A 26,649-nucleotide genomic window follows, 5' to 3' on the forward strand; every position below is an offset into this window, starting at 1 on the left:
CAGTGCTTGGTTTAAAATGTTTTTTAAGATTCCCCACTCTTTTGCAGCATCCTAGCAAGCATATGTATCAGTTCATTAACCAGATGGTAGAACCAATAATCTTTGCACAAGCCCTTGTACCAAAATGTGAAACAGAGATATTTTATCATCTTTTCACATTGGTCAAGGGATTTAGCATCTAAATTTTAACCATTATGGGTTATAAGTCCTGGGATAGTTTTTTGGGTCCTGGTTGGGGTTGCATTGAAAAAAATAGAAGCAGATATGGGTGGAGCATCTGACATTTGTTGAGGGCCTACTTGTATCTTATTTAATTCTTAAAATCTTATATAGTAAATATAATTATCCCCATGATACAAATGAGGAAGCTGAAGCTGAGAAAATATACGTAACTTACCCGAGGTAACATCATTATAGCTTTTAGATTCCACTGGGCCAATTTTATCAATCCACTTCTTCTGTTTATGAACCAAAAAGGGAGGGTGGTGGTATTAAAAGAAATGGGAGTATGGCCTTTAATGGTTGCTGGATTGCTTTCAGAGGTAAAGCATTAGAGTAGTCCCTCCTTATCCGTGGGTTTGCTTTCTGCGGTTTTAGTTACCCACAGTTGACCGCAGTGGGAAGCAGACAATCCTACTTCTGATGTATAGTCGGAAGGTCGATAGTAGCCTAACGTTATGTCACCATGCCTGTGTCATTCCTTCACAACATCTCATCACATGAGCATTTTATGCTTTCGCATCATCACAAAAAGGGTGAGGACAGTATAATGAGATGTTTTGAGAGAGAGAGACCACATTCACATAACTTTTATTGTAGCATATTGTTATAATTGCTCCATTTTATTATTATTGTTAGTTAATCTCATACCATACCTAATTTATAAATTGAGCTTTATCATAGGTATGTATGTATAGGAGAAAACAGTATATATTGGATTCAGTACTATCTGCGGCTTCAGGCATCTACTGGGGGTCTTGGAACGTGTACCCCCTGGATAAGGAGGACTACTGTATGCTATGTAAGTGAGATTGGGAGGATATATAGGAAATGGCCAGATCTGGTGCTAGAGTGGTAGGATTTTTTGGTAATACATTTTCTTTTTAACATTTGTACAGCAAATTCATATTAGGAAAAACAACTCTTTATGAATTTCTGTGACACTGACATCTTTCCCAAACTCTGACCTATTTCTTTACAAACTACTTGAAGATCCCACAGTCACCCTAGAGTCACAGATCTAAAATTAAATTTATTGTCCTTGCCCAATTACTCCCAATACACAGTTCCCCTCTTTTTTTGGTTTCTATTAGTGGTGTCACCATTCACGCCGGGATAATGGAAATTTAAGGTTTTCTTTGGATCTGGCTCGCAAGAGAAAGTAGAGTCAGGCATTTTCTAAGCAGTGCTCTTTCTTTGGAGTCTCTCCTGTCTCCATCACATTCTCTTGTTCTCATCACTGTCACCATAGTATATACACATTCAGCCGGTGTGTGCCTGTAGGGGTGGAGTGGCCACCAGCCTCTCCTCCTGCAGTCAGCCCAGCCCAGCCCAGCCCCGCCTCACCGTGAGATCGGTCTTACACAGCGCCACCCTGTCAGGTCCCCGTAGTAAACTTGCTGGTTTGCCCGTGGTCCCACAGTAGGGCCCAGCTTCTTAGCATGGCATTTAAGACCCTTCATACTCTGGTTCCACCTCACCCACCCAGCCTTATTTCCCTGTGTTCTCCGACAAGGAAACCTCTGCTCTGTCCTTCTGGCACCTGCATTTCCTCACAACAGGGCCTTCCCTTGCCTTTCGCCCAAGTGCATTTTTGCCCAGACTGTTCCATCACCAAGAATATCTTTTTCTCCTCTTTCCCCTGACTGACTAAATTCTTTCCTGCCTTCAAGGACCAACCCAAACCCTGCTTCTTTTTTTTTTTGTTAATTAATTTATTTGAGCTGGGCAGGGAGGGGGAGGTGGGAAAGCAGAGGGAGAAAGAGAGAATCTCAAGCAGAGCCCCTGCTGAGCAAGGAGTCTGATGCAGGGCTCGATCTCGCAGCCCTGAAATCATGACCTGAGGGGAAATCAAGAGTCGGAGGCTCAACCAACTGAGCCACTCAGGCGCCCCAAACCTTCTGCAAGGCCTTCACAAGACTGCAGCCTCATCAGTCTTTCCTACACTTAGTGTTCAGACCATTCATTTGGTTCCTTAAACAGTAAGGCCTTGCGTTGTTGTTTGTATGTATGCATGTGTATGTTTGTGTGTCTTCACAAAGATGTTTTTCCTGGGGATTTTTCCAGCTTTGGAAAGGGCAGAAGTGTAAAGAATCTGGAAATAAATAAGTGTTCTATAGATTATGTGAAAGTAGAGATGTATTTATCATTTTGTAATTTCTTTTAGAATGGAAACCAGCTAATATCTCCAACAAAGGAATAATAAGTCAGTTCTTAAAATTTGAGTTTTGAGGGGTGTTTAGCTGGCTCAGTCGGTGGATATGTGCCTATTGATCCTCAGGGTCATGAGTTCTAGCCCCATGTTGGGGGTAGAGATTAATAAAGAAAAAAAAAAAGAAAGAAAGTGAAAAAAAAAAAAAAGGTTTTGATTATAAGTCTCAAGAATAATCATTTGTTTAGCAAGATAAGGAAGCCGGAAGCCTGTAACTTCCTAGGTACCAGAATATGAAGGTGGTAACTTTAATAATGAGAGATTGCTTGAGTCCCTGTTGTACAAGCCACAGAATGTGAACTTCAGATATCTTTGTTACAGTTCAGAAACTTTGTTACTTTCTTGTGCATATTAAAAAATTCAGGGAAGTTAGAGCTTCCATTTCTGAGCGGGGAGGAAAAGAGCTAATTACACTGTTTGAATTTTATGAGAAATAAAAATGAAAAAAAAAACACATTTGGTAACAGAAATTATGTTTCCTAGCTAATGTAATAAGTATTAGGGTATTATTAAATATGTTCACATATGTTTGTCTTAGGGTATATGTTGGAACCAGACCCTGATAAAAGGCCGGATATTTACCAGGTGTCCTACTTCTCATTTAAACTACTCAAGAAAGAATGCCCAATTCCTAATGTACAGGTATGTGAAAGGTGCTTTTTAGGGGAAGTAAACATTATCAAATTGTCATTTAAAATTCCTGGGGCGTGAACCAGCTGTTTAATGAATATAGATGTCTCTTGTTTTGCGTGGTAGGGGGCATTCAAGCAAAGCTAACTATGAAGCAATTACTATAAAGAGAATCCAATTTTCCCATAGAATTTAATTATTAAACTAAGGCAATTACACCCCTCCCCCCCAAAAAAAATCCCTAGGGATTGAGTTGAGCACTTTGGGTGAAGATTGACCAACCTACTATCTTGTTAACTTCCACAGTTCACTAAGAGCTATGAGCCTGTTGTATTTACCTAGCGGTGGTAAGGCAGGCTGCCTTCCTGAGGCAGGTCTCTGAATTTGTCCCCATACCTACTGGAACATAAGCCCCTTGTCCCTTTTCTCCTTTATTGCAGCGGAGCTTTCTTGATTCTCTTCTACTCTCCGCCATCTATAACTCACACTCCTTTTCCGCTACCCTCCTTACACACATCAGGCCATGGGAATGTTTTCTACATTTAGTAATCCTAAGCTCTGCACTCAACAGTTTTCAAACTTCAGACCTTTTTACAGTCTTAGTGTATTTTTCATGTGTGATCCAGCTCCCTTGAATATTTTACTAATGGATGCCATAATAAATAAGTTCCAATCTGAAATTGTCTTCCAGTTTTCCCAATAGTGAACTTTGATGTCACTGTTGGAGCTTCAGGGTATTGATAAATAACACTCCTCTTTCACTCCTACATTTGGAATCAGATTTGGGAATCATTCAGATGGAACTCAGAATATTGGCTGTATTACTAATAAGGTTGAATCAGAGAATGTAGCTGACCAGTCAGGCTGCCTAACATTAGATCCACATGACTGAGCAGGGAGCACCCGATTCTGTAGAGACAGGCTCTCCCTTAAAGGAGAGGTCAGCCAGGCGAGCTCACTTTTTTCTCCCAGTCCTGTCAGTCAAGTAAGTTACGCTTCTCCCTTGGGAGAGGAATGCTTGGAGAGAGGAAGAGAAGCAAGGAGAGATATCCTAGCAAAAATTCTCCCCACCTGGAAACATGAAGGAAATGGGAGGTCCCTCCTAAAAGCCTAAATATTTACTGTTACTAGTAAAACTATTACTAGTATTCCATTTGTCAGCTTTCCAGATTAAAATGAGGAATCTTGTACAGGAACCTAGCATGACCATGTTTTTCTTTTGCTGCCCCACTTTCCCATTCATAAAGTTAAGTAACCTGAAATATAATTGGAAGCATTCAGATTGGTAACTAGTTTTTAGAAAGTCAGGCTCACAAGTCTCAAGCCGTTTGGTACTCACTCAGCAGTGCTAAGCAGTTGTCTTGTGGTTGGGGACGGGAGTGCTCCCTCCGGAGCCGGAGCTGGTGTCAGGTGGCCCGTGTGGAATCCAGGTGGGAGGAGTTCTACTGGCCTCATGGGTCTAGGGGTGCCTCATACACTGGAGAGGCCCCGGCGCCGCAACCAAATGGTTTTTGGCTATGGTTTTCTCCATGTTCAAGATAGAAGACAGAATGAATCCCGGCTGGGCATGCTGCTAGTCAGTGCTGACTTCTGTAAGGTTTAGCTGATAGTTTAAATAGTAATACAGGTTACAGACATCTCTCCCATTCCATTCTTAACACCACCTCTAAGCTGTGTGGTAGGAAGTGAAGGGTCCAGAAGGTTGGGAGCCTCGGGGGAGGAGCGCATGGGACGCAGGCTGCTCTGTCCTCTTCTCTGATATGCTACCTTCCTGAGGGGGGCCGAGACTGGGGGGATCTACCTTTGGTTGACTTCCCTTCCCTCTAGTAGACATCAGGGCCTGGAAGCCACACCGGGAGATCCCAACACGTATTTCCATCAGCCCAGTCATGCTGGTATTACTTTTACAAAGCAATCTGCAATGTCCTTTTTTGGTTTCCTTTCAATTCTATAGAACTCTCCCATTCCTGCAAAGCTTCCTGAGCCAGTGAAAGCCAGTGAGGCAGCTGCAAAAAAGACCCAGCCAAAGGCCAGGTAAGAACTGCCCAAGTGTGCGCAGGTCCCGCCGTAGTGGTAGGAGAAAGTCCCTGGTGGTTGTTAGGTTCCCGTGGCCAGAGGCTGCACAGAGCAGGAGAGCAAGCTCTGTCTCTTCCAGGGAGTGCAGGGAGGAATATAATGAAACACAGCGATCTACATCTGAAAGAGAATGAAGAGCTCCACAGCTGTTTCTTTTGCTTGGAGAGAAGCGCAGGGGCATTCAGAGAAGAGGCAACAGACAACTTTAAATATTGCTAAAAAGAATGTCCTAAACAGGTGTCCTGGTCTTCCTGTAGCCTGGTTCACCACCCTAGTCCTTCACCTCCCATTCCTTCTCACTGTCTGTGACCCTGACCACCTCAGGAGAGTGCCAGTCAAGGCACAGACTCCATGAACAGCAAAAGAGCTTGTGGATCTTAGCTAATCACATTCCATGGAACATGGGGTCTTCCCCGAAGCAGATGCCAAGAGAGGATTGAAGAAGCTAGGATTTTATTTGACTGTAAGAGAAAATAGGGAGACAGCCAGGGAAGGCTGGAAGAACCATCAGAAGGTGATGTAAGTCTAACCCAGAGTGAGGAAGGAAGAGTGAGTGGAAATGACTAGAAACTGCCACACAGTTGAAGGAAGAAGGTTCACCAAAGGTGTCAGGGAATCCTCAAGCCGAAGTCAGCTACCAGAGAAGCCCCCGTGTCCCGGGAACAGGCCGACTTTAATCCCCCTGTGGCGGGGGTAAAAGGCTGGGAGCAGCCTGTGGGAAGCATGGCCTCAGAAGGAGCATGGCAGTGGATTTCAGGAGCACAGCCCCTGGGGCACGTGGTGTTTGCACCCCTCGCCAGCCGCAGGTCTGTGGGGCACAGCCTCATGGCTGCCATGCTTCCAAGTGGCAGATTCTGAGGGTAGTCGAAGAGATGTTTATACCTCCTTTTTCTCCCATGTTCCCATGGCGAGGAAACGTTAGCCGCCGGCTATCAACAAAGTACCCTAGATGGGGTTATGTGAATTTTAATAGAGTGGTAAAATAATTTCTACATTTTTAAACATTCTTAAATGTTTCTGGAATAAATGTAAATGCTGATGCGGCTCCAAAAGTTAAAGGAGACTTGTTTTTCACAGACTTAGCAAACTATATCCATGGTGTTACTTTGTAGTCCGTTTCTTACCTAAGTCTGCCATGCTCACCTCTGGAAATTGCTTTTGGGGCTGAGTTCATTAGCTGAGTATTTGGGTTTATGCCCATATTGCTCTAGACCCAAATATAGTAGGTACTGAGGCTAAGCAAGGATCCATTCCCACAAAGCCCCCGCATTTATAACAATGACAATAACTGGTACCGTTCCAAGTGGTGCTGTGTTGTGTCAAATGAAGAAAATCATACCTGTATCATAAGGCAGTTGTGAACATCGGTGACTGTGAAACTGTTCTATAAACTGTAGAGTGCCCACGCTGTTGGTTTGTATGGATCCATAATGCTGCAAGAATACACAGACCTTACAGCCAAGAGATTTGGGCCTAAGGTGTCCTGTTTATAATTTACAGTGATTTCATTTGCGTTACCATATTTGCTCCCCAATCCTGAGAGGTAAGTTTTTCTTTCTAACTCTGTTTTTAAAGTAACCACTCTTCGTTGAGGCATCATGTATACCAGATACCATATGAGGTTCTTTCTGTAAATAAGATGACTTTCTTTTTCTTGAAATAAATCTATGAGCCATTGTTGTTGTTCTCATTTTACAGATGAGGAAACAGACTCAGAGTTGTAAGTGGCCCAAGGTAATCAATTAATATGTGGTTAGTAAAAAAACCCAAATTCCAGCATCCATACTCTATTCTGTGCATTAAGTGATTTGCCCACAAGCACATAGATGCGACAACTTAGAGCCAGACCTCCTGGCTTCAAGGTCTGTATTTTTTCACAGCATATTGACGGCCATACAAACTAACATTTTGAGCACTCTACAGTTTATGAAAATGGTTTCACAGTCATTGATGCATTTGATGTTCACATCTGCTTCATGATGCATTATTTTCTCCATTTCATACAGAAATGACCCAAAGCAAGAAGAGGTAAAATGACATACCTATTATCACACAGTTAGTGAGGAACCAGGCTCAAATATAGTTTTCTTTGACTCCAAATCCCTTTATCTCTAAGATGTTACCCTTAAGAGAAATCCATCCAAGGGCTCCTGGGTGGCTCAGTTGGTTGAGCATCCAACTCTTGATTTTGGCTCAGGTCATGATCTGAGGGTCAGGGATCAAGCCCTGTGTTGGGCTCCGTCCTCAGTGCAGAGTCTGCTTGAGATTCTCTCTCTCTGCCCCTCCTCCTGCTCTCTGTCTCTCTCTCTCAAATAAATAATATTAAAAAAAAAGAGAGAGAGAGAGAGAGAAAGAAATCCATCCAGTGTGGAGGTTCTTAGCATTTGGTTTCTATAGACGTCTGTTCGACTTTCTCACCATTGGCTATGTATTTCTTAAACCTTTCTCTTCTTCTCCAACATTTGTCCTGTTTTCCTTCCCACCTTCCTTCCCCAGGTTATAGCCTCTCCAAATATGATAGCTTTTATATTATAAGTTCTCTACCCCACACAAAAGCATCCCTCTAGCAGGATTGCAGAGAAAAGCCTCAGGGTCCACAGTGGACATCCCTTGGAGATATGTCATGGGGAAGGCACATGGGGCCTGCTTTGCTTCCTATTTTGCATTTCATGGAGGCCATGCCAGACATATTTTGGAAATAGTCATGAAGCTTGTTTATTTTGGCCATAACTTCAGTTTTACTCCCTAATGTGCATTTTCAAAAGACCACTACTCTGTTCTGAGTTAGATGGCAGCCAGCTGCCTGGACTGCTCTAAATGAATGGAAGTTATCACCTGGATTTTTACACTATCACAAGGAACAAGTAGACCACCCAGCAGTCCTTCCTATATTAATTTGGATTAGATTTGGCTGTGATGTCCAAAATGACAGTGGCTCATATAAGACAGACGTTTTTCTTTCAAGTAAACAAAGTCTGGAGGTAAGTAGTCAGCGATTGGTTTGGCAGTTCTGCCCCACACCCAGGCTTCTTCAAGCTTCTCACTCTACCTTCCCTACGATTGTAGCCATGACCTCACAGACCAAAATGGTAGCATTCCTGTTCCAAGTAACAGATGAAGGAATAGCCAAAGAAGAGAGACAAGTGGCATACCCTAGCTATTTCTTAAGGCTTCTGGAAACTGCCGTATAACAGTCTGCTTTCCCATGTAAGGCCAGAACTTAGACACATAGCCACACCTGATTATAAGAGAGGCTGGGCAATGTGATTTTTACTCTGGGTGAAATCCAGCTAAATTTTTTAATTGGAATATATTTTACATATAACATATTCCCCAAATCCTTTATCTTGAATTATTTACTTATTTCTTCTAGTTGCCTTATTGGAGTCACTCACTTATATGCTTTTTTTTAATTATAGAGAGACCATTTTGACAACTAGTTCTTTTTTTTTTTTTTTTTTTTAAGATTTTATTTATTTGTTTGACAGAGACACAGCGAGAGAGGGAACACAAGCAGGGGGAGTGGGAGAGGGAGAAAAAGGCTTCCTGTGGAGCAGGGAGCCCGACACAGGGCTCGATCCCAGGACCTTGGGATCATAAACTGAGGTGAAGGCAGACACTTAATGACTGAGCCACTCAGGCGCCCCTTGACAACTAGTTCTGACCAAGTTTGAGTTCCCTCTACATCTGAAAAACACCTGTTTCAAATTCCTTTCCATCATCACCCAAAGCATATTCTGGGAAATCCTAGGAAGTGTTAGGTGGAATGGTCCCAGGGTCAGGTAAGCTAGAGAAACATTGCCTTTTGTATTGGGCTCTCTTCAAAGTTCTCCATGCACATTCACACGTGAAAAGTTCCGCTGGAAAGAAATCTGCTCGATATATTTTGATTAGTATGTTAAAACTTCTTTCCCACCAACCCTTTTTTCATAACATCTAGTAACACATAACATCCTGTGGAATACCCTTTGACAAATGTCGATTAAGCAGATCTGGAAGGTTTGGATGAGTGTGGAGGGGAAAGCCAATCCATCAAGTACTCTGTCTACCCCTTTCCCACTCTCCCACACATTAATGTGAATCTGTGTTTCCCCCCCTTCCTTTTCTAGACTGACAGATCCCATTCCCACAACAGAGACTTCAATTGCACCCCGTCAGAGGCCTAAGGCTGGGCAGACTCAGCCAAACCCAGGAATCCTTCCTATCCAGCCAGCCCTGACACCTCGGAAGAGAGCCACGGTTCAGCCCCCACCCCAGGCTGCAGGTCAGTAACTCAGATGGTTTGAAATTTGGTACACCCTCTTTGTTATCCCAGACATTAACAGAAGTCTCGGGAAGCCTACTTTTGCTTCAGGAATGGAATCCCGAGACACATAAGGAATAAATGGTTTGCCCTGAGGACCAGGAGGTGAGCACCCATTGAAATTATATGGCATGTGGCTGGCAAAAGGGAAGCCTTCTCAATGGGTTCTCCGGGGGGCGTCCAAGACCACTGAAGCCTGATGTCTATTTTTTCTAGTCTTGGCCCTGATTTTGTGGCTTGGTCCATTCATCCCATGCCTTCCTTTTTATTTCATATTCTTCTCGTGGCCTTTAAAGAAACAAGATTCTCTTCTTTTTGACACAGGGGCATTGTTTCTTTAATGCTCTGTCTTCTGAAACTATCCGTTACCACTCCATGTTTTGGTATTCCGGTTCTAATGAGATGACTTAGTTTAGAGGACCCAAATGATCAAGTAACTGAATTTAGTCATCACTTCCCCTACCAGGAAGCTGCTTTTGGTGAATTTGGTGGTCATCTACTTATAGCCAGGCATCTAGACTGGGGTCGTGTAACTTACATGTAAAACATCAAAGAATGCTTATGTCCTAAAGCATTAGTGCAAAGATTGTATTTGAATGCAGTAGCATCAAAGGCCAGTTGAATATGTAGATACTCGGGTGCTGACTAAAGGAATAATTGACTAAATGGGATGCTGAATAAGGGGGGGCTTTCTGAAGGAGGCAAGCACTGAACCTTGTTCCTGAACCTTGTTTTGAAAAACATGAAGCACATAGTTTAGCAAGAAGATGCAAAGACAGAAGCACATGGCTCTTGGGATTATCTGTCCTTTTATCACCCCCTCTTTATTTCCTTGGCAAGAGAAAGCAAGCCATTTTCATCTGGAAGAGTTTTGAGCCCTTATATGGAGTTTATTCTCATTACAGGATCCAGCAATCAGCCTGGCCTTTTAGCCAGTGTTCCCCAGCCAAAAACCCAGCCCCAACCCAGCCAGCCTCTACCCCAGTCTCAGCCCAAGCAGCCCCAGGCTCCACCCACCCCACAGCAGACGCCGCCCACTGCCGTCCAGGCTCTGCCCACTGCGGCCCAGGCCACGCCCCAGCACCAGCCGCAACTCTTCCTCCAGCAGCCGCCGCCGCCGCCGCCGCAGCAACCGCCCCAGCAGCAGCCGCCACCTGCCCAGCAGCCCGCGGGCACGTTTTACCAGCAGCAGCAGCAGCAGGCCCAGGCCCAGCAGGTAAAGTGTTCAGTCTGACCCTTGCTTGCCGTATCTGAGGCGGCGCTGCGGAAAGGCCCAGTAGGTACAGGCATCTTCCTCGAGGAGCCCTTGGAAGACAGGGAGCCACTCTCCACATCGCCTCATTGCTTCTCCCAGCGCTGCATACTGGGAAGCATTGCGCAGTGGATGCATCACTGGGCCACTCACACCCCTTTCCTGGGCCATGGGGAATTCTTCACCTGATGGAGGAACCTCAGCAAGGGAGCTATTTTTAGGGATGCTTTTTCTCTTCTCTCTTTTTTTTCCTAACACAATTCCACCATTACCATACTAAAAATAATAATTTCTTCTTATTATAAAATATCCAGGGGTGCCTGGGTGGCTCAGACAGTTAAGGTGTGCCTTCCGCTCAGGTCATGATCCCGGGGTCCTGGGATCCAGCCCCGCATCGGGCTCCCTGCTCAGTGGGGAGTCTGCTTCTCCCTCTCCCTCTGCCTGCCACTCCCCCTGCTTGTGCTCTCTCTCTCTCTCTCTGTCAAATAAAAAATAAAAAATCTTAAAAAAAAATATCCAGTAATGTTTAACTCTTCCTGATGTCTCATAATTTCAGTTGGCTTGTTCGAATCAGGTTCCAAACAAGGCCCACATGTTATATTTAGTTGTGAATCTTTCTTCCTCCATTATCTTTTCATATTTTTTCTACATTTTTTACTCTGAACATACTCATTTTGTAATGATAGACGTATCTTTTAAGTCCCCTTTTATTCATAGTGCCCTCTCCCTCTTTCTTTCCCCTTTGGCATTTAATTTTTTGAAGAAACTGGGTCATTTGTCCTGTAGAATTTTCCACCTTCTGGATTTGGCTAATTGCATCCCTGCGGTCATTTAATATGTTCTTCCATCCCCTGTGTAAACTGGTAGTTTTTTGAGGCTTGGTCAAAATTCGATTCAGTTGGAATAGTTCTTTGTTCTTCTGGTTGTATTACTTCAGGAGGCGTATAAAGTCTGGTTGTCCTATCTTTTATCAATATGAAGATCAGTCCGTGAGTTTGGTGTTGTCTGTCTGATCCATTCATTCAGTGTCCCTGATCAGTTTAGCAGCAACTGCTGATCATTTCCTAAGTCCCTTCACTCATTAGGGATGTCAACATGGTGATATTCTAGCATTCCCTCTTCACTTAGGGGCTGGAATTTTTCTGTGAAGAATTTTTCTCAACTATTTGATGACCCTGAGGTACTGTTTATATAGAAAAGGCAGAAAAAGCGCTTGATTCTTTGCCTGTGTTTACCAGTTTTCAGAATGGGTTTGTTCTTAGTGTCATCTAAAGGTGAACAGAGGTTTTTGATTTGTTTTGTTTTAGTATCATCGTGAATTCAGGGATTTAAACGTATTTGTAATGTTTCCAGACATTGCCTTTTAAAATTTTTATTTTGATGCTTAAATTGCCTCAGCTTTGGCCAGTGGAATTCTCTTCAGACTGGCTCCTGGGTCTTTTGGTGGTGCATGGTTTCTTTGCTATTTATTTATTTATTTATTTTTAAAGATTTTATTTATTTGACAGAGAGAGCACAAGCAGAGGGAGAGAGAGGGAGAAGCAGGCTCCCTGCTGAGCAAGGAGCCCGAGGTGGGACTCGTTCCCAGGACCCTGGGATCATGACCCCGGGCTGAAGGCAGCTGCTTAACTGACTGAGCCACCCAGGCATCCCTCCTTGCTATTTATTGTAACAGGCCGCTCTAGGCTTACTCTGCCCTTGACCTGGAAACAGCCATTTCTCTGAAGGAGCTCCATTTCCTTTTAAAAATGGTATTTAGAGACCACAGTTTGGTGCTAAAGATACTCATTTGCTAATGGAACAGTTATTTGTTTTTAGGCCTTTTCAGTGGATACTTGCGAAAGATATTTTGTTTCTTTTGTTAACAGAATATATACCACGAATCTAAATTTATATTCGTAATTCAGAATTGTAATTATAGGATTTTTGCTTAACTCCTTGGATTTTATATTTGTATTTTTCTAATCTGAAAATCTTGATTCCTAACAACATTAACATAATCACTTAATTGCTTTATAATTTCAAGACAATAGTGCCAACACAAGTACTGGAAACAGGTTAAGATTTCTTTGCCTTTTTCATTCTTAGAATGTTTTGCTCATTATTTTCTGGAGAGTTTGGTTATCAGTTTGATACACAGGTTTATTTGTTTCATTTTGCTTTTGATTTATAGTTATTGCCAAATTTTGGGTTAATTTTGTTGTATGAAAATATAAAACATTTACAGAGTTGCAAAGTTAAATCTGCAGAATTCTGCCCCCTCCATCCTGTAATAATAGAAGGAGCCCTCATTCCTGTTTACAACTTGAGAGTATTCTCTTTTAAGGATACATAGCATGGCTTATTCAATTAGTGTCCCTGTTGATAAACATTTGGTCATTTCCAGCATTTTGCAGTTCTAAATAGGCAGCTATTTATTGACATCTGCTTCTTTGCTAACCCTTTAACTTTGCCCCAGGAGGCCGACAGTGTCCTCTCAGTTAACTCTACAACTAAGTAACAGTGTTTGGGATATTCAAAGACAAGACCTTGACTTTTGTTCATCAGTAGGCCCTTGTTTGACCTGTGTGTGTGTGTGTGTGTGTGTGTGTGTGTCACATAGTCCTTGGCAGTGGGGAGTAGACAGATGGATAAAAAGTATCCCTATCCGTAGGCAGTTTATAAGAGAATATTGAGAACTTGAAAGAATCGGTTACCAATACAAGATAAAATATCAGTAAGTGTGGTATACAGAACATTTTGAATGTTTAAAGGTGGGACTGTTAATAAGATGGAGCTACAGAGAAATAATTTTCAGAAGGGCCTGAACGGACTCTTTATAGCTGGCTTAGCACTTAGGTGATTTTCAGTGTCACTGCTTCGTCCTGTTCATGGAGCAAAGCATTTTAATCTTGGCTGCTGCCAAATCCCTTTACAAGAGGGATTACTTCTGTGATTGGGAGATCATTTATTAGCTTCTGCTACACTCCAGCATGGGGAACCACAAGGTGCCCAGTGGAATGGAAGCCCGCAGGCTTGCCATAGAAACCCACCCGAAGCCGGGCTGGGGGCCAGGAGGCAGCCTGGCCGTGTCAGGTGCTGTCAGGTTTACGTCTATACCCTGAGGGTCCCCTCGGGAATTGTGAGGCCAGGCCACGGGACTTCTGCCCGCCCTTGCCTTTGGCTTCAGACTGGGCTTGGTTATTCCTGAGACCTTGGTCTTTTGTGGAAATCTGTTCCGAGACAGGCTTTCTTCCCCTCCTCCTTTTTGCCGCTTCTCATGCTCAGTTTCAGGCAGCACACCCAGCCGCCCAGCAGCCGGCCCTCGCCCAGTTCCCGGTGGTGTCGCAAGGCAGCTCCCAGCCGCCGCTGACACAGAACTTCTACCAGCAGCAGCCGCCGCAGCTGGCCGCGAGCGTGCACCAACAACAGCTGCTGACTCAGCAGGCCGCCTTGCAGCAGAAGACCGCGGCGGCCGGACAGCAGCCCCAGGCGCCGCCCGCTGCAGCCCCGCCGGCGCCCGCGGCCCAGGAGCCGGCGGTGAGGGCGTGGAGCGAGGGGCGCGGGAGGGCGAGGGGCGGGGGGGGGGGGGGCCGCGGGACGGCGCACAGTGGGGGCTGGCCAGAGCGCGGGAGAGGGGCAGCAGCAGCCCGGGCGGGGGCTCTGCATTCGGCTGCTTCCCCGGGCCGTGGTTAAAGTGCTTGATTTTTTTTCTTATTATGCCCGAGGTCAGGATGAGGTAGTCTCTAGAAGGTAGAGGTTTAACAAAAAAGATTCTAGGCTAGTGGTGAAGATGAGCATTCTTATTTATCACTCTTAAAATTAGACTGGCAGAAAGAGCTGTTCACTGTCTCTGTCGGTGCCAGTGTTGAGCAGTCAAGGACCTCGGTAGGATTAGAGCGCATCCCTTTCCCTTCAAGGGCCAGGTTGACCATTGTGGCCTTTCCAGTCTCTGGAGGTTTGCGTGGGCTCCCACCTTTACCCTGAGTCCTGACAGGGTTTTTATTTATCCTTGGTCTTGGACAACATTACCTCATTTAAGTCTACCATGTAGCGGCCTTCAGGGGCCTCCACGCTGGGACCATTTACCGTGACCCGATCCTCCGGGCACCAGAGCATCTGAGTGCTGTTTGAGCCGTCTTGTCAGTTCAGAAATTGGGCATGTTTCCACTTCTAGATACTGGCTGACTACAGCGTCAGAACGCCTTACTCCTCTCCTGACTGATCTTTACAGCTTCACCAGCCTCCCGCACGTTGTGTCTGGCCTCTACTAAGTGCTCTTAATTCTGTACTCACATATTTCTGAGTGATAGTGAAGAAAATATCATAGTGATAGAAAAAGGCTTTGTACATATCCGGCCAATAGAGTATCACAGCTACTCTCTTATTCCCAGGGAAGTCCAACTACTAAACAAATGAAGGAAAAGTAAGAAACCATCTTTCTGAGGATTGATTTCTAATAGAGTTTTGTCGCCCATCTTAACCAGAAAACCATCCCTTCAAAAGGAAGCAGTGCCGTAAATAGATTGTCTTCTTTGAGCCTCAGCTAAGTGTGTGTTGTGTCTTTACACCTTCGTTTCTGAAACAACTCAGTCTTCCTGCAGGCATGTGGTAGACAGCTACTCTCTGTATTTTTAACACAAACAAAAGTTCCTCTTGTTCCTGCTCTCGCTATCTCTCTGTCAAATAAATAAATAAAATCTTTAAAAAAAAAGAAAGAAAAGAAAGTTCCTTGGGGCACCTGGGTGGCTCAGTTGTTAAGCGTCTGCCTTCGGCTTAGGTCATGATCTCAGGGTCCTGGGATCGAGCCCCACATCGGGCTCCCTGCTCCGTGGGAAGCCTGCTTCTCCCTCTCCCACTCCCCCTGCTTGTGTTCCCTCTCTCACTGTGTCTCTCTCTGTCAAATAAATAAATAAAATCTTAAAAAAGAAAAGAAAAGAAAGTTCCTCTTATTAATGGAGTTTAAAAAAAAAAATTGTGATATGGGGGCGACTGGGTGGCTCAGTCGTTAGGCGTCTGCCTTCGGCTCGGGTCCTGGTCCCAGGGTCCTGGGATTGAGTCCTCCGTCGGGCTCCCTGCTCCCTGCTCGATGGGGAGTCTCCTTCTCCCTCTGCCTCCCCCCCTGCTTGCTCTCTCTCTCAAATGAATAAAATCTTTAAAAAAAAACCCTAAAAAATTATTATATGATGTAGGTAGTTGAGATCGTAATTATCTAGTTTAGTCCCCTTGTTGGAAACTAGGCCCCAGGCTAGAAAGGGATTACCCAAGACACACAGACTGATAGCAGCAGAGCTGGGGAAATAACCAAAGAATCCTGATCTGTGTTTAAGGATAATAATAACAAATGTTCATTCAGGGAGATGAAATGATCAACAGCCATTGACCACATTTCTTATGAGGTTCCCCTTTGCTGTCCCTCTCTTGGGAATGAATTATAAACCTTCTCCATGTTCTTTGGCTGAAAACGTACTTTGGGCATTTTGCTCCAGGATAGTTGGTTGAGGGGATGGAGAAGGAACAGGAGCAGAACTTGCTTCAGCCAGGAGCCAGAGAGCTTCCCAAATTTGACCCATCCCTTTCTCTGGTGACCCTTGTCAGGACTTACCTAGAGAAGCAAGTGAGTGAATGTAAGGAATTGCCATCTTAAAGCAGTAATTTACAAGAGGAAAATGGCAGTATGCCATAGATGTTTATTATAATTTTATTAGTAACAGCCAAAAGAATCAAAGTAACCTAATTGTTCAAAAACCCAACTGTGCAGCCATTAAAAGTCATGGTTATAGAGTTTGTACAACAATGTGAAACACTCATGAGATAATGTTGAAATTATGGGAGAAGTATGTACTTGAAAAGGGATTTAAATATAAGATACCAAAAAGATAAAAACAGTTGTATTAGGATAGTGGGATGGAAGTCTGGGTGGTTTTTCTCCCCCTTTTGTGTATATTCTTACATTCCTGGTCCGACTATACTCCTTTTATAATTATGTATATATTGTTCTTTAAAACAGTCTCTAGCAAGACAGACATCTGAGTCTACTTTGATTCTCCTCCCACTGTGGTTTGTCTGTCCCCCACTTTCCCTTCCTAATCCCATCTTTGGAGTAGACATGATAGTGAAGAAAAGAGAGTCCTGAGCAGTAATCAGGAGACATGGATTCTGTCCCAATTGACTCTATGACCTTGAGCGACCACTTAGCCTCAGGGGGCCTTGGTCTCAGCTCCTCTGAAGCGAGGGAGTTGGGATCTGCGCTCTCTAAGGTCCCTTTTGACTCTCATATTCTTAGATTTGAAATGGAAATAAAACTGTCTGCCTGACATGGTCATTGTGAGGAATAGCTGAATGGATTGGAGTGGTTTTGTATTAGTAGATTGCTGTGATAGGGTAAGGTGTCCTCATGAAGTATCTGTTCTTCAGTATGCTGCATTGGGGATAGGTGAGAGGAAGAGAAAATGTTTTCCAAGTAGTCTGGACTCTTCAAAATAAAGGAACTCACCAGTGAAGCATACCCTTCTCAAAGCAATGAATGTCTTAAACTCCAAGAAATAAGCTAATCTAGTTCTGCCCATAAAGCCATGGTGGTCTCTGTGGGTACTGGCTCTAGGTTGGCTGTTGCAGGTGCAGCCCTGGGCCCCTGAAGGAAGTTGTGGGGCCGGAGCTCTGGTCTTCCCAGGGCACTCTGCTTCTCCCTCAGAGATGCCTCAGCTTCTTTACCCTCTGACCTTAACCTGAGTGATGTTGGAGCCTTGTACTGTATCATTCGTTCGGTTGGTGAGTGGTTGTGTCCTCATACGTGCACGTAACCTGCCTCAGTAAAATCCAGTGTGCGTCAATACAGGGACAGAAAATCTCAGGCTGTCAGCATCCTGACGCAAGTAGCTGGCCCCTCTGGTTTCCTTTCTCTCCCAGGACTTACCTTCAAAGGCACCAAATGTGAGAGCTGAGCTGCAGCATGGAGGGACGTCTTAGTCTGAAACGAGGGACTGGAGGGAAGGGATAGGCCTTTAATATTCTGAATCATTTTGTTTCTGAACTGACAGAATTAAAGCATTAGGTGGTCTTCTTAATGCTATTTTTTGTTCATCTTCCTGACGTAGCACTTGGTAGATTGTGTGTGATGCTTGACGTCTAACCACGTGGCCACAAGGATGTTCCTACCTATTTGTTTTTCTGTGGTGACAGTTTGTTCTGCCTTCTGAAAATGGCCCAAATCTCAAGAGTCCTTGTGTTATTATTAGATCAATTATCATCAAGGGCTTTTCAAATTTTTTCTTATTTCTTCTTATATTCTCTACCTGGTTCTTCAGTGCCATTTCCAAACTGAAGGTGGGAACAAGTTAATCCCACTGCCCCAGTGCTGTACATTTTCTCAGGGGAGCCACAGAAATAGAATCTTGTGGACCCATCTTATCAGTGAAATAAAGAGCCTTAATAACAAAACAAAACAAAAAGCACTACCATTTATGAATTACAATGGAATCCTAACTTATTCCCAACCAGTAGTCTGAGCTGTGTCAGAGTCAGGGATCTCTTAGCAGAAATTGTTCAGCTCAGATGTATTTTAGCCGGAGGTGTGCCTTCTGTGGTAGTAGATTGCTTAAAGCATGCTCTTTGGAGGCGTTCTGAATGAGTTCCTGTGTGACCCCAGAAGCAGAAAGTGGTCCTGTAGGATACATTCTTGATTTTTGGAGTTAGAAATAGCTTCTGCAATCTTATGCACTGGGCTGTATTGTGTATGGTTGCTCTGTATATTATTGCTGATGAAGATTGAAATTTATGTATAAACAGCAGATAAATACCATGCCATCAGTCCCAAAGTTATAGCTCCGATTGTCAAAAACTGTTTTTTCTTTCTGGGTGTTATTGGTTAAATTCGCCACTTGAGCCCCATGTTAGCTCTCACGTGGCATTTTTTATTATGCTTATCTGTTTATTTGTTTTTCCTTTCCCTTCTTTTGGGAACACTTGCCATTTTTTTTTCTTTTTCCTAGCAGATTCAAGCCCCAGTAAGACAACAGCCAAAGGTTCAAACAACCCCACCTCCTGCCGTCCAGGGGCAGAAACTTGGATCTCTCACTCCTCCATCATCCCCCAAGACCCAACGTGCTGGGCACAGACGGATTCTCAGTGACGTAACCCATAGCGCAGTCTTTGGGGTCCCTGCCAGCAAATCAACCCAGCTGCTCCAGGCAGCTGCAGCTGAGGCCAGCCTCAATAAGTCCAAGTATGTGGTGCTTCCCCTTTCTCTTTTTCACTTTTGTGGGCCAGGGCTGCTGTGGGCCACTACTGTGTAATTCTCTGCATCTGTATGTAGATGTGTATGGGTACATATATATGAAGGTACGTATGTGTCTGTGTCTATTAAGAAACTGAAGTTGCCTGTAGTACCTAGACCATACTGATCTTAAGGAAAAATTTCATACTTGCTTTACTGTTTCCATTCTCTTATCCATTCCGTGTTCTGTGGAGTATTTCTTAAAATCTTAGTCTGACCAACCCTCTCCATGATGAAAATCTTTCATTGGCTCCCCATTGCCAGAGGGATAATATCTGAACTCATTGGTTAACAGACCAAAGGCCACTGTATCACATTTGTGGATTTGTCATTCTCTGTCCTTGTGAGCACATTGTTCATCCTGTGCCCTCTCCCTGAACTACCATTCTCCTCCTTGTCTACCTAGGAAATGCTTATTTAGTCATCAAGATCCATGTCAGCGGTTACCTTTTCTTTGGCTCCTTGGGTGTCATACATAAATTTGTCTGAACCTTTTTGGAGATGTATCACTTTATATTATCATTATTTATTTGTATATCCAGCTGACCTAGCCTGCAAATTCCTCCAAGACAAGGACCATGTCTTAACCATTGTAAATCCAGTGATCGGCTCTGTGCCTGAAATAAAGTAGATTGCAGTGAGTGCTAGGTAAATGCAATTTTGGACCCTCAGCTTTCTTGGAACTGTGGACTCTAAAGTTAAAAATCTTGAAGTCGTTAGTTAAATGCAAAGGGCATCAAGAGAGACTTCAGAAGAAAATTAGGTAATAATACCTAGAAACACAAGATAGTGATAACCGTGTTCATTTCTCCTTAACTGTGATGGTGACCACTCATGGCGGCCCTTCATTCTATGCATGCTAGATCCTGACCGCTGGGAGGCAGCCTGAAAAGGCATCAGTCCCAGCCGCTCTGGGGTCAGTTATTGTAGAGGTTAGGGTGGGTGGCGTCACAGGAGTCACAAGCCTAAGAAGAGGCTGCTTTGGGATTCTGGATTGAAAGGACTTGCTGATGAGACCAAAACTCTAAGCAAGAAATTAAAGAAGTAGTGGGAGATAGTGGATCATGAAGGAAAGGGAGACATTTATTTCACACAGTGATAAAAGTATCTGTGAAAACTGTCCAGTTGCCTTGGAAAGCCCTTTTAGAAAACCACTGCAGAAAATAATGATTTGACTCAGAAAACAATTTGATCTCAAAACAAAGAGAAAGTAGATTGACCCTTTTTCAACTTTTTTCATTTCGTGGGGGTGGGAACCTACCTAGGTCTGCAACCACCACTCCATCAGGCTCTCCTCGGACCTCCCAGCAAAACGTTTATAATGCTTCAGAAGGTTCTACGTGGAATCCCTTCGATGATGACAATTTCTCCAAACTCACAGCTGAGGAACTGTTGAACAAGGACTTTGCCAAGCTGGGGGAAGGTGAGCAATTGGTGTCCTGTGATTCTTAAACCCTAACTCTAGAGGGGTATGCATGTGAAAATGTAGGGTTGGGTCTTTCCTTCCCTCAGAGGCTTGATTTGAAGTTTGAGTGCAAATTGCTTTGAATGTTTACTAGAGCACTGACGGTCTTTTCATCCACAGGAACTCCTGGCCAGTTGTGAGTGGCAGTAAGGAGAGTGGAACACTATTAGCAAAGATTTGGTAGCATAGAGCAGGATGATACTGTCAAGCATGGTCATTCCTTGGAGGAGTGTAATGGTTTTCTTGTCCTTTGTGTGTTTATTGTCCCAGAAAGTTATAACTGCTTACCCAGGAGAGAGTGTGCCCTCACGTGAACTTTGAATCTTTGATTACGGTCAGAGTTCTGTAGTACTGTTGACTGACTGTAGAGAAGTGATCAAATAAATAGAAGGTACCGTTTCTACTCTCAAAAACCCACAGTCTAGGAGCACCTTAGTGGCTCGGTCGGTTAAACGTCCAACTCTTGATCTCAACTCAGGTCTTGATCTCAGGATCATGAATTCAAGCCCCGCGTTGGACTCCACACTGGGTGTGGAGCCTACCTAAAACAAAACAAAACAAAACAAAACAAAACAAACCCACAGTCTTATTTTGAAAGGTGGGACTCATACACACAGAGACACATGCACACTTTGGAAAACAACAACATGCCCTGGAAAAATTCTTCAAAAAGAGTACCTCGGCATTAGACAAGAGCACAGGGTAAAGGAATGATCAGAAATGAGTGAATGATACGAATTTTGACCATATCTTTTAACTTTACTCTTCTAACTTTTGTTAATCTCTTTTAACTTTAACTATTATTTTATAGATATCTTTTAAAAATTTGTATTACTTGGGGTGCCTGGGTGGCTCAGTCATTAAACATCTGCCTTCAGCTCACGTCATGGTCCCAGGGTTCTGGGATCGAGCCGCACATCGGGCTCCCTGCTCGGCAGGAAGCCTGCTTCTCCCTCTGCTTGTGCTCCCTCTCTTGCTATGTCTCTATCTGTCAAATAAATAAATTAAGTCTTAAAAATTTTTTTTATATTACTTTCTTATTGTTTTAAACAAAAGATAGGGTATAGGACTTAACTCTGACAGACAGCTAACTCATTGTCAAATTATTTCATTATTATGTATGCCAGTTACTGTTCTAGAATAAACAGAAATACCTTCGTGGGCTATTGAAAACTCTAGTATTTTTGCACTTGATTAAGAGACTCCCAGGTTTTAAAATTCTTGTGTCTATTTTTCATAATTTCCTGTCTCTCTTCTGTCACATTAAACTGCTGCCATTGTGCCTGTCCCTGGTCACTTCTCACTCCTGCCGTTTCCCCCACGTCCCCTTCTCATGTGCTCTCCTGAACTGTTTCCAACATGGAAAACAGATTGGCAAACTCAGTAGAATTATATCAAAACAAATAGACTCAAAGTAAGGACTGGAGACATTATGCCTGAGTAATGTGCTTGAGGTTTGCTTATTTATTTATTTATTTGAAAAAAATTTTAATTGTGATAAATATACGGGCGCCTGGGTGGCTTAGTGGGTTAAGTGTCTGCCTTAACCCCACTCAGGTCATAATCCCAGGGTCCTGGGATCGAGCCCCGTGTTGGGCTCCCTGCTCAGGGGGGAGAGTGCTTCTCCCTCCCCCCCCCCCCCCCCCGCTCATTCTCTCTCTCTCTCTCAAATAAATAAATAAAATCTTTTTAAAAATTGTGGTCAGTAAACAACATAAACATGAACTTCTTAACCATGGTCAAGTATAGAGTTCAGTAGTGTTAACTACATACACATCGTTGTGCACCCAGTCTCTGGAACTCCTTCCATCTTGCAAAACCGATGTGCTGTCTTTGATTCTCACAACTTCCTTTTCTCAGCTGTTGTCTCAGTTATTGCAATGATTAGACAAGGACCTGCGAATGTCCGAGATGTTGCCGTAGGGCGGTAAAAGGAGTCAAGTCTAGAATTCGGTTCAGAAGGTGCCCTCCACCGCCTGCATGTGTGTGTGCATCATGGGATTCTGCTGGGATGAACTGAGTGGTGTTTTGTCCCTCCAGGGAAACATCCTGAGAAGCTTGGAGGCTCCGCTGAGAGTTTGATCCCAGGCTTTCAACCAGCTCAAGGTGATGCTTTTGCCACTCCCTCGTTTTCCGCCGGAACCGGTTAGTATAGCAGGTGCCTGAAACACAGGGCTCACAGTCGTTACCTCCACAGTTTCAACTGCTGCACAGATAAGCCTGGCACACCAGTAAGCCCCAAATCTTGTGTATTTTCTTTTATTCAGAAGATTTCCAATATAAAAGCTAGGGAAAAAGAAATCTCCAGAATCATTCTGAATTAAAATGACAGAATGATGTGTCAGTAATATACAGGATTTTTTCTCTCTAGTTCACATACATGCTTTAAGCAAATATTTCTAAATTTAAGAACATCACTCCGTTAATCGCTTGTAATTGCTTAGATCTTTGGAATGACTTGAAGAATTCTAAAAATTAGATGTTCTATCCTCTATCCAAGATTCTACTGAGCTGTGTTTCTGTGTGTGTGTGTGTGTGTGTGTGTGTGTGTTTACAGGGAGAGGAAGATATCTTTTTAAATTAGACCTTTTTTTAAATTAAAGAAGCAATAGTAAAAAACTAACTTTCTCCTTTATTAATAAAAATTATACATAGTCAACTATACTTCAACTAAAATTTCTTAAAATTAGAAAATTGTACATATTTATTACATAAAAGTCAGTAATTTATAGAAAAGCATAGAGAAGAAAGTTAAAATCCCCATAATCTCACCATTAAGAAGTAGCACAGGGATACCATTTTGGTGTCTATTAGTGGCATTTAACCTTTTTGGGTCACAGCTATCTTCGTGAATGTAATGAAAGTTACAGATCTTCCTCACGAAAATACATGACCACATTTTGTACATAATTTTTAGCCTCAGCTTAAGACTCTAATGTACATCTTTATTGTCCTATTTTCAAACCAGATTTTCTCTCTTACTAAGTCTGGCACATTTCCCACATCATTAAAGACTCTCCTAAAAGATAAATTTTAAAAGGTCTGTATTAGGGGCGCCTGGGTGCCTCAGTCAGTTAAACGGCTGCCTTCGGCTCAGGTCATGATCTCAGGGTCCTGGAATCGAGCCCCGCGTTGGGCTCCCTGCTCAGTGGAGAGTCTGCTTCTCCCTCTCCCTCTGCCTCCTTCTCTGCCTGCCTCTCTGCCTACTTGTGCTCTCTCTCTATATCTCTGTCAAATAAATAAATAAAATCTTTAAAAAAAAAATAAAAGATCTGTATTAAATTGCTTCATATGGATTTGTCCTAATGTTTCTAACCAAGTAACCTCTTTTTTTAAAACATTAATTTGGTTTCAGTGTTTTCCTGTTATAATTCCCTCAGCAACCATATGAGATTTTGAGCATATATATTCCTTGTAGATACGGAATTTGATATGCTTCCAAAATTGATCTTTTTAATTTTATTGATTAATTGCTGATTTTAACCTTATGTATTCTTTCTTCCCACCTTCTTTAGGTGTGTTAGCAGTTTTTCTAACATCATAAATTTATTTCTTATTGGAACTTTGGCTGTCATTGCATAATATCCTTTATGGTTTCTTTACGATAACCTCTAGAAGATTATTTGTTAAATCAAAAGATTGTCTTTTAAGGCTTTTGGTGCATATTTCTAAATATGCTAGCCTCTGAGAATGCTATACAAATTTTATTTTGATCAGCAGTGAATGAGAGTAATTTTCCCTCCACTTCTCCACCCAGCCCAGATCAGAAGCTGTAGATAGGACAGTGTTTACTGGCCACTTTTTTTTCTGGGTTTGTGTTGTTTATGTCCTTTGCCTTTTTTTTTTTTTTTCTGATGTTCTTTGTTCATTTTGTTCTTATTAATTTGTAAGAGCTCTTCGTATATCCTGTACTGTAAACATTTTCCCCAGTCTGTCCTTTGTCCTACACAAATATATGTCATCTGACCCTCAACACCATCCTCACAGTTGAGGTAACTGAGCACAGACTAGTCTCTTTTCCAGGATCACATAGCTTGGAAGTGGCAGAGCAGGGACACCAACCCCCTGGCTCTAAAACTTCCTCTCTCAGGTTTTCTGCCACATAATGAGGCAAATTTAGTAATAATTTTCTAGAAAATCATAATGCAGTTAAAAAATTTTTTAAATAGGGATGCCTGGGTGGCTCAGTCGGTTGAGCATCTGCCTTTGGCCCAGGTCATGATCCCAGGGTCCTGGCATCGAGCCCCCTGTCGGGCTCCCTGCTCTGTGGAGAGCCTGCTTTTCCCTCTGCTGCTCCCCCTGCTTGTGCTCTCTCTCTCTGTCAAATAAATAAGTAAAATCTTTAAAAAATAAAAAAATAAAATTTTTTAAATAAAATAGAATAATGCATTTAAACCTTCCTTTTATAATATTTTCTTTGTATACATATCAATTTTCATTGTATGAAATGAAAATCACTTTAGCTAGAGATTTGTTGTTTTAGCATCTTTCCAAGACAACTCTTAGATGTATAAAATCTACCATTTTCCTGTCTTCTAATTCTTTAACTTTTGTTTTTTTTTTTTTATTATAGATCCCTGTTCTTCTTAGGTTTGCTTTGTCAATATTAAAAGGAGCACAGTAAAATTTTTAAAAATTCTTCTTAAAAATGTAATGAAAGTGTTTAGAGTTTTTCTCCCACTATAACAGTGATTTTCAACCAGCATGAGAGTGGGGAGAGAGGCTCATTATAATCTGCTTAGAAGACTTGTCCACAGATATTTTAATATTCTCTTTGCCTCTCTCTTTAATTGCCCATCCCACCCTGACCCTTGAGGATTACACTGTTTATTGATAGTGCTGTCTAATAGGTGTGTGTTTCCCTTGTCAGAAAAAACCTGAAGTTTTAATCATATCCTATAAGTCTTCATATGATAATCTTATTGTTATTAATTTAGAATACACATTGGCCTTATTTGGGGGACATGCTTTTTAATATTAAAAAGTTAAAGGGTTTTGTGTTATTTTTTATTTTTAGCTTTGTTGTCTTACCTATGTAATTTTTTAAGTTTATTGATATTTTGGTCTGGTTTAAAGTGCTTCAAGTGTAATAGGCCACATGTTGACTAAATGTACCAAATGTATAAAGCATTGACCGTTGTCCTTGAGATAGAGCATCACACAGATGCCCAGCTATGGTACTGAGTAGGATATAGTTTTCTTGGAAAGGGGCTCATGGAATAAGCTCCAGGAGAGTTTTCTTTGCTGTTGAATGCTAACATTTCGTATTGTGTTTGGTTTAGTACAGATTGTTGAATGAATGAAAAGAATTGCTTTTTGCCAAAGGATAGGAGCTTGGATTCACCAATGTTAACAACAGAGGTCCCTACACATTTTCCATACACTCCCAGTTTTAGTGCCTGTAATTCCTGCTTATCACATGTTTTGTTGTTTGTCTATATGAACTGTTTTTTTAAGGATTTATTTATTTATTTGGTAGGGGGGCAGAGGGAGAGGGAGAAAGAGAGAGCCTTAAGCAGACTCCACACTGAGCACGGAGCCTGATGCAGGGCTCGATCCCACGAACCTAAGACCACGACCCAAATGGAAACCAAGAGTCCAGCACTCAAATGACTGCACCATCCAGGCGCCCCTGTATGAACTATTTTTAAAACAGTTTTTATTTTTGTTTTAGCCTTTTCTCCCCCTTTATGCTTACTTTGAAGGCTATAAATGGCTGTATTTTTTAAGGCACTTAAAGGCCCCTGCTTTAAAAAACATACATTTGAGTAGTTAAAACAGTAATAACAGTGAACATATACTGAGCACTTGCACTGGTTAAGTGCTTTTTTATGCATTATCTCAGGTCGTCCTTAAAACAGCTCTCAAGGGGTGCCTGGGTGGCTCAGTTGGTTAAGCATCTGCCTTCCGCTCAGGTCATGATCTCAGGGTGCTGGGATCGAGCCCCACATCGCCCGCATTGGGCTCCCTGCTCAGCAGGAAGTCCGCTTCTCCCTCTGCCCTTACCACCCCCCCCAGCCTAGGTGACCCCTGGAGAATGACATACCAGAGAGTTGTACCTGAGCAGCCCAGCTCAGAAACTGTAGTCATAACCCCATCTCAAGAAACTTTGTAAATCAGTGACACTAGCTTTTACGAACATTATAAAACATCTTCAGATTTTTTTCATCTTATCCAGCCTTTTTTTTTTTTTTAAAGATTTTATTTATTTATTTGACAGAGAGAGAGACACAGCAAG

The 26,649-nt window shown here is 42.8% G+C and overlaps 1 protein-coding gene across 11 annotated transcripts in view; it reads left to right on the forward strand.

The window, feature by feature from the left end:
- The window catches only part of AAK1 (AP2 associated kinase 1), a 168,947-nt gene that overhangs the window by 109,653 nt on the left and 32,645 nt on the right, over window positions 1-26,649 (forward strand). For 4 of the 11 annotated variants that reach the window (XM_078056445.1, XM_078056448.1, XM_078056451.1 and 1 more), the window contains exons 9-16: window positions 2,970-3,073; window positions 5,016-5,095; window positions 9,247-9,401; window positions 10,346-10,656; window positions 13,960-14,211; window positions 18,663-18,895; window positions 20,212-20,369; window positions 22,452-22,556. In XM_078056445.1, coding sequence (XP_077912571.1) covers window positions 2,970-3,073; window positions 5,016-5,095; window positions 9,247-9,401; window positions 10,346-10,656; window positions 13,960-14,211; window positions 18,663-18,895; window positions 20,212-20,369; window positions 22,452-22,556 — 1,398 coding nt within the window. The remainder of the gene's footprint in view (window positions 1-2,969; window positions 3,074-5,015; window positions 5,096-9,246; window positions 9,402-10,345; window positions 10,657-13,959; window positions 14,212-18,662; window positions 18,896-20,211; window positions 20,370-22,451; window positions 22,557-26,649) is intronic. The other 7 variants (XM_078056452.1, XM_078056446.1, XM_036088227.2 and 4 more) reach the window with 4 other exon arrangements.

The sequence above is a fragment of the Halichoerus grypus genome, chromosome 10 (genome assembly GCF_964656455.1).
Source record: "Halichoerus grypus chromosome 10, mHalGry1.hap1.1, whole genome shotgun sequence".
Lineage (NCBI taxonomy): Eukaryota > Metazoa > Chordata > Mammalia > Carnivora > Phocidae > Halichoerus > Halichoerus grypus.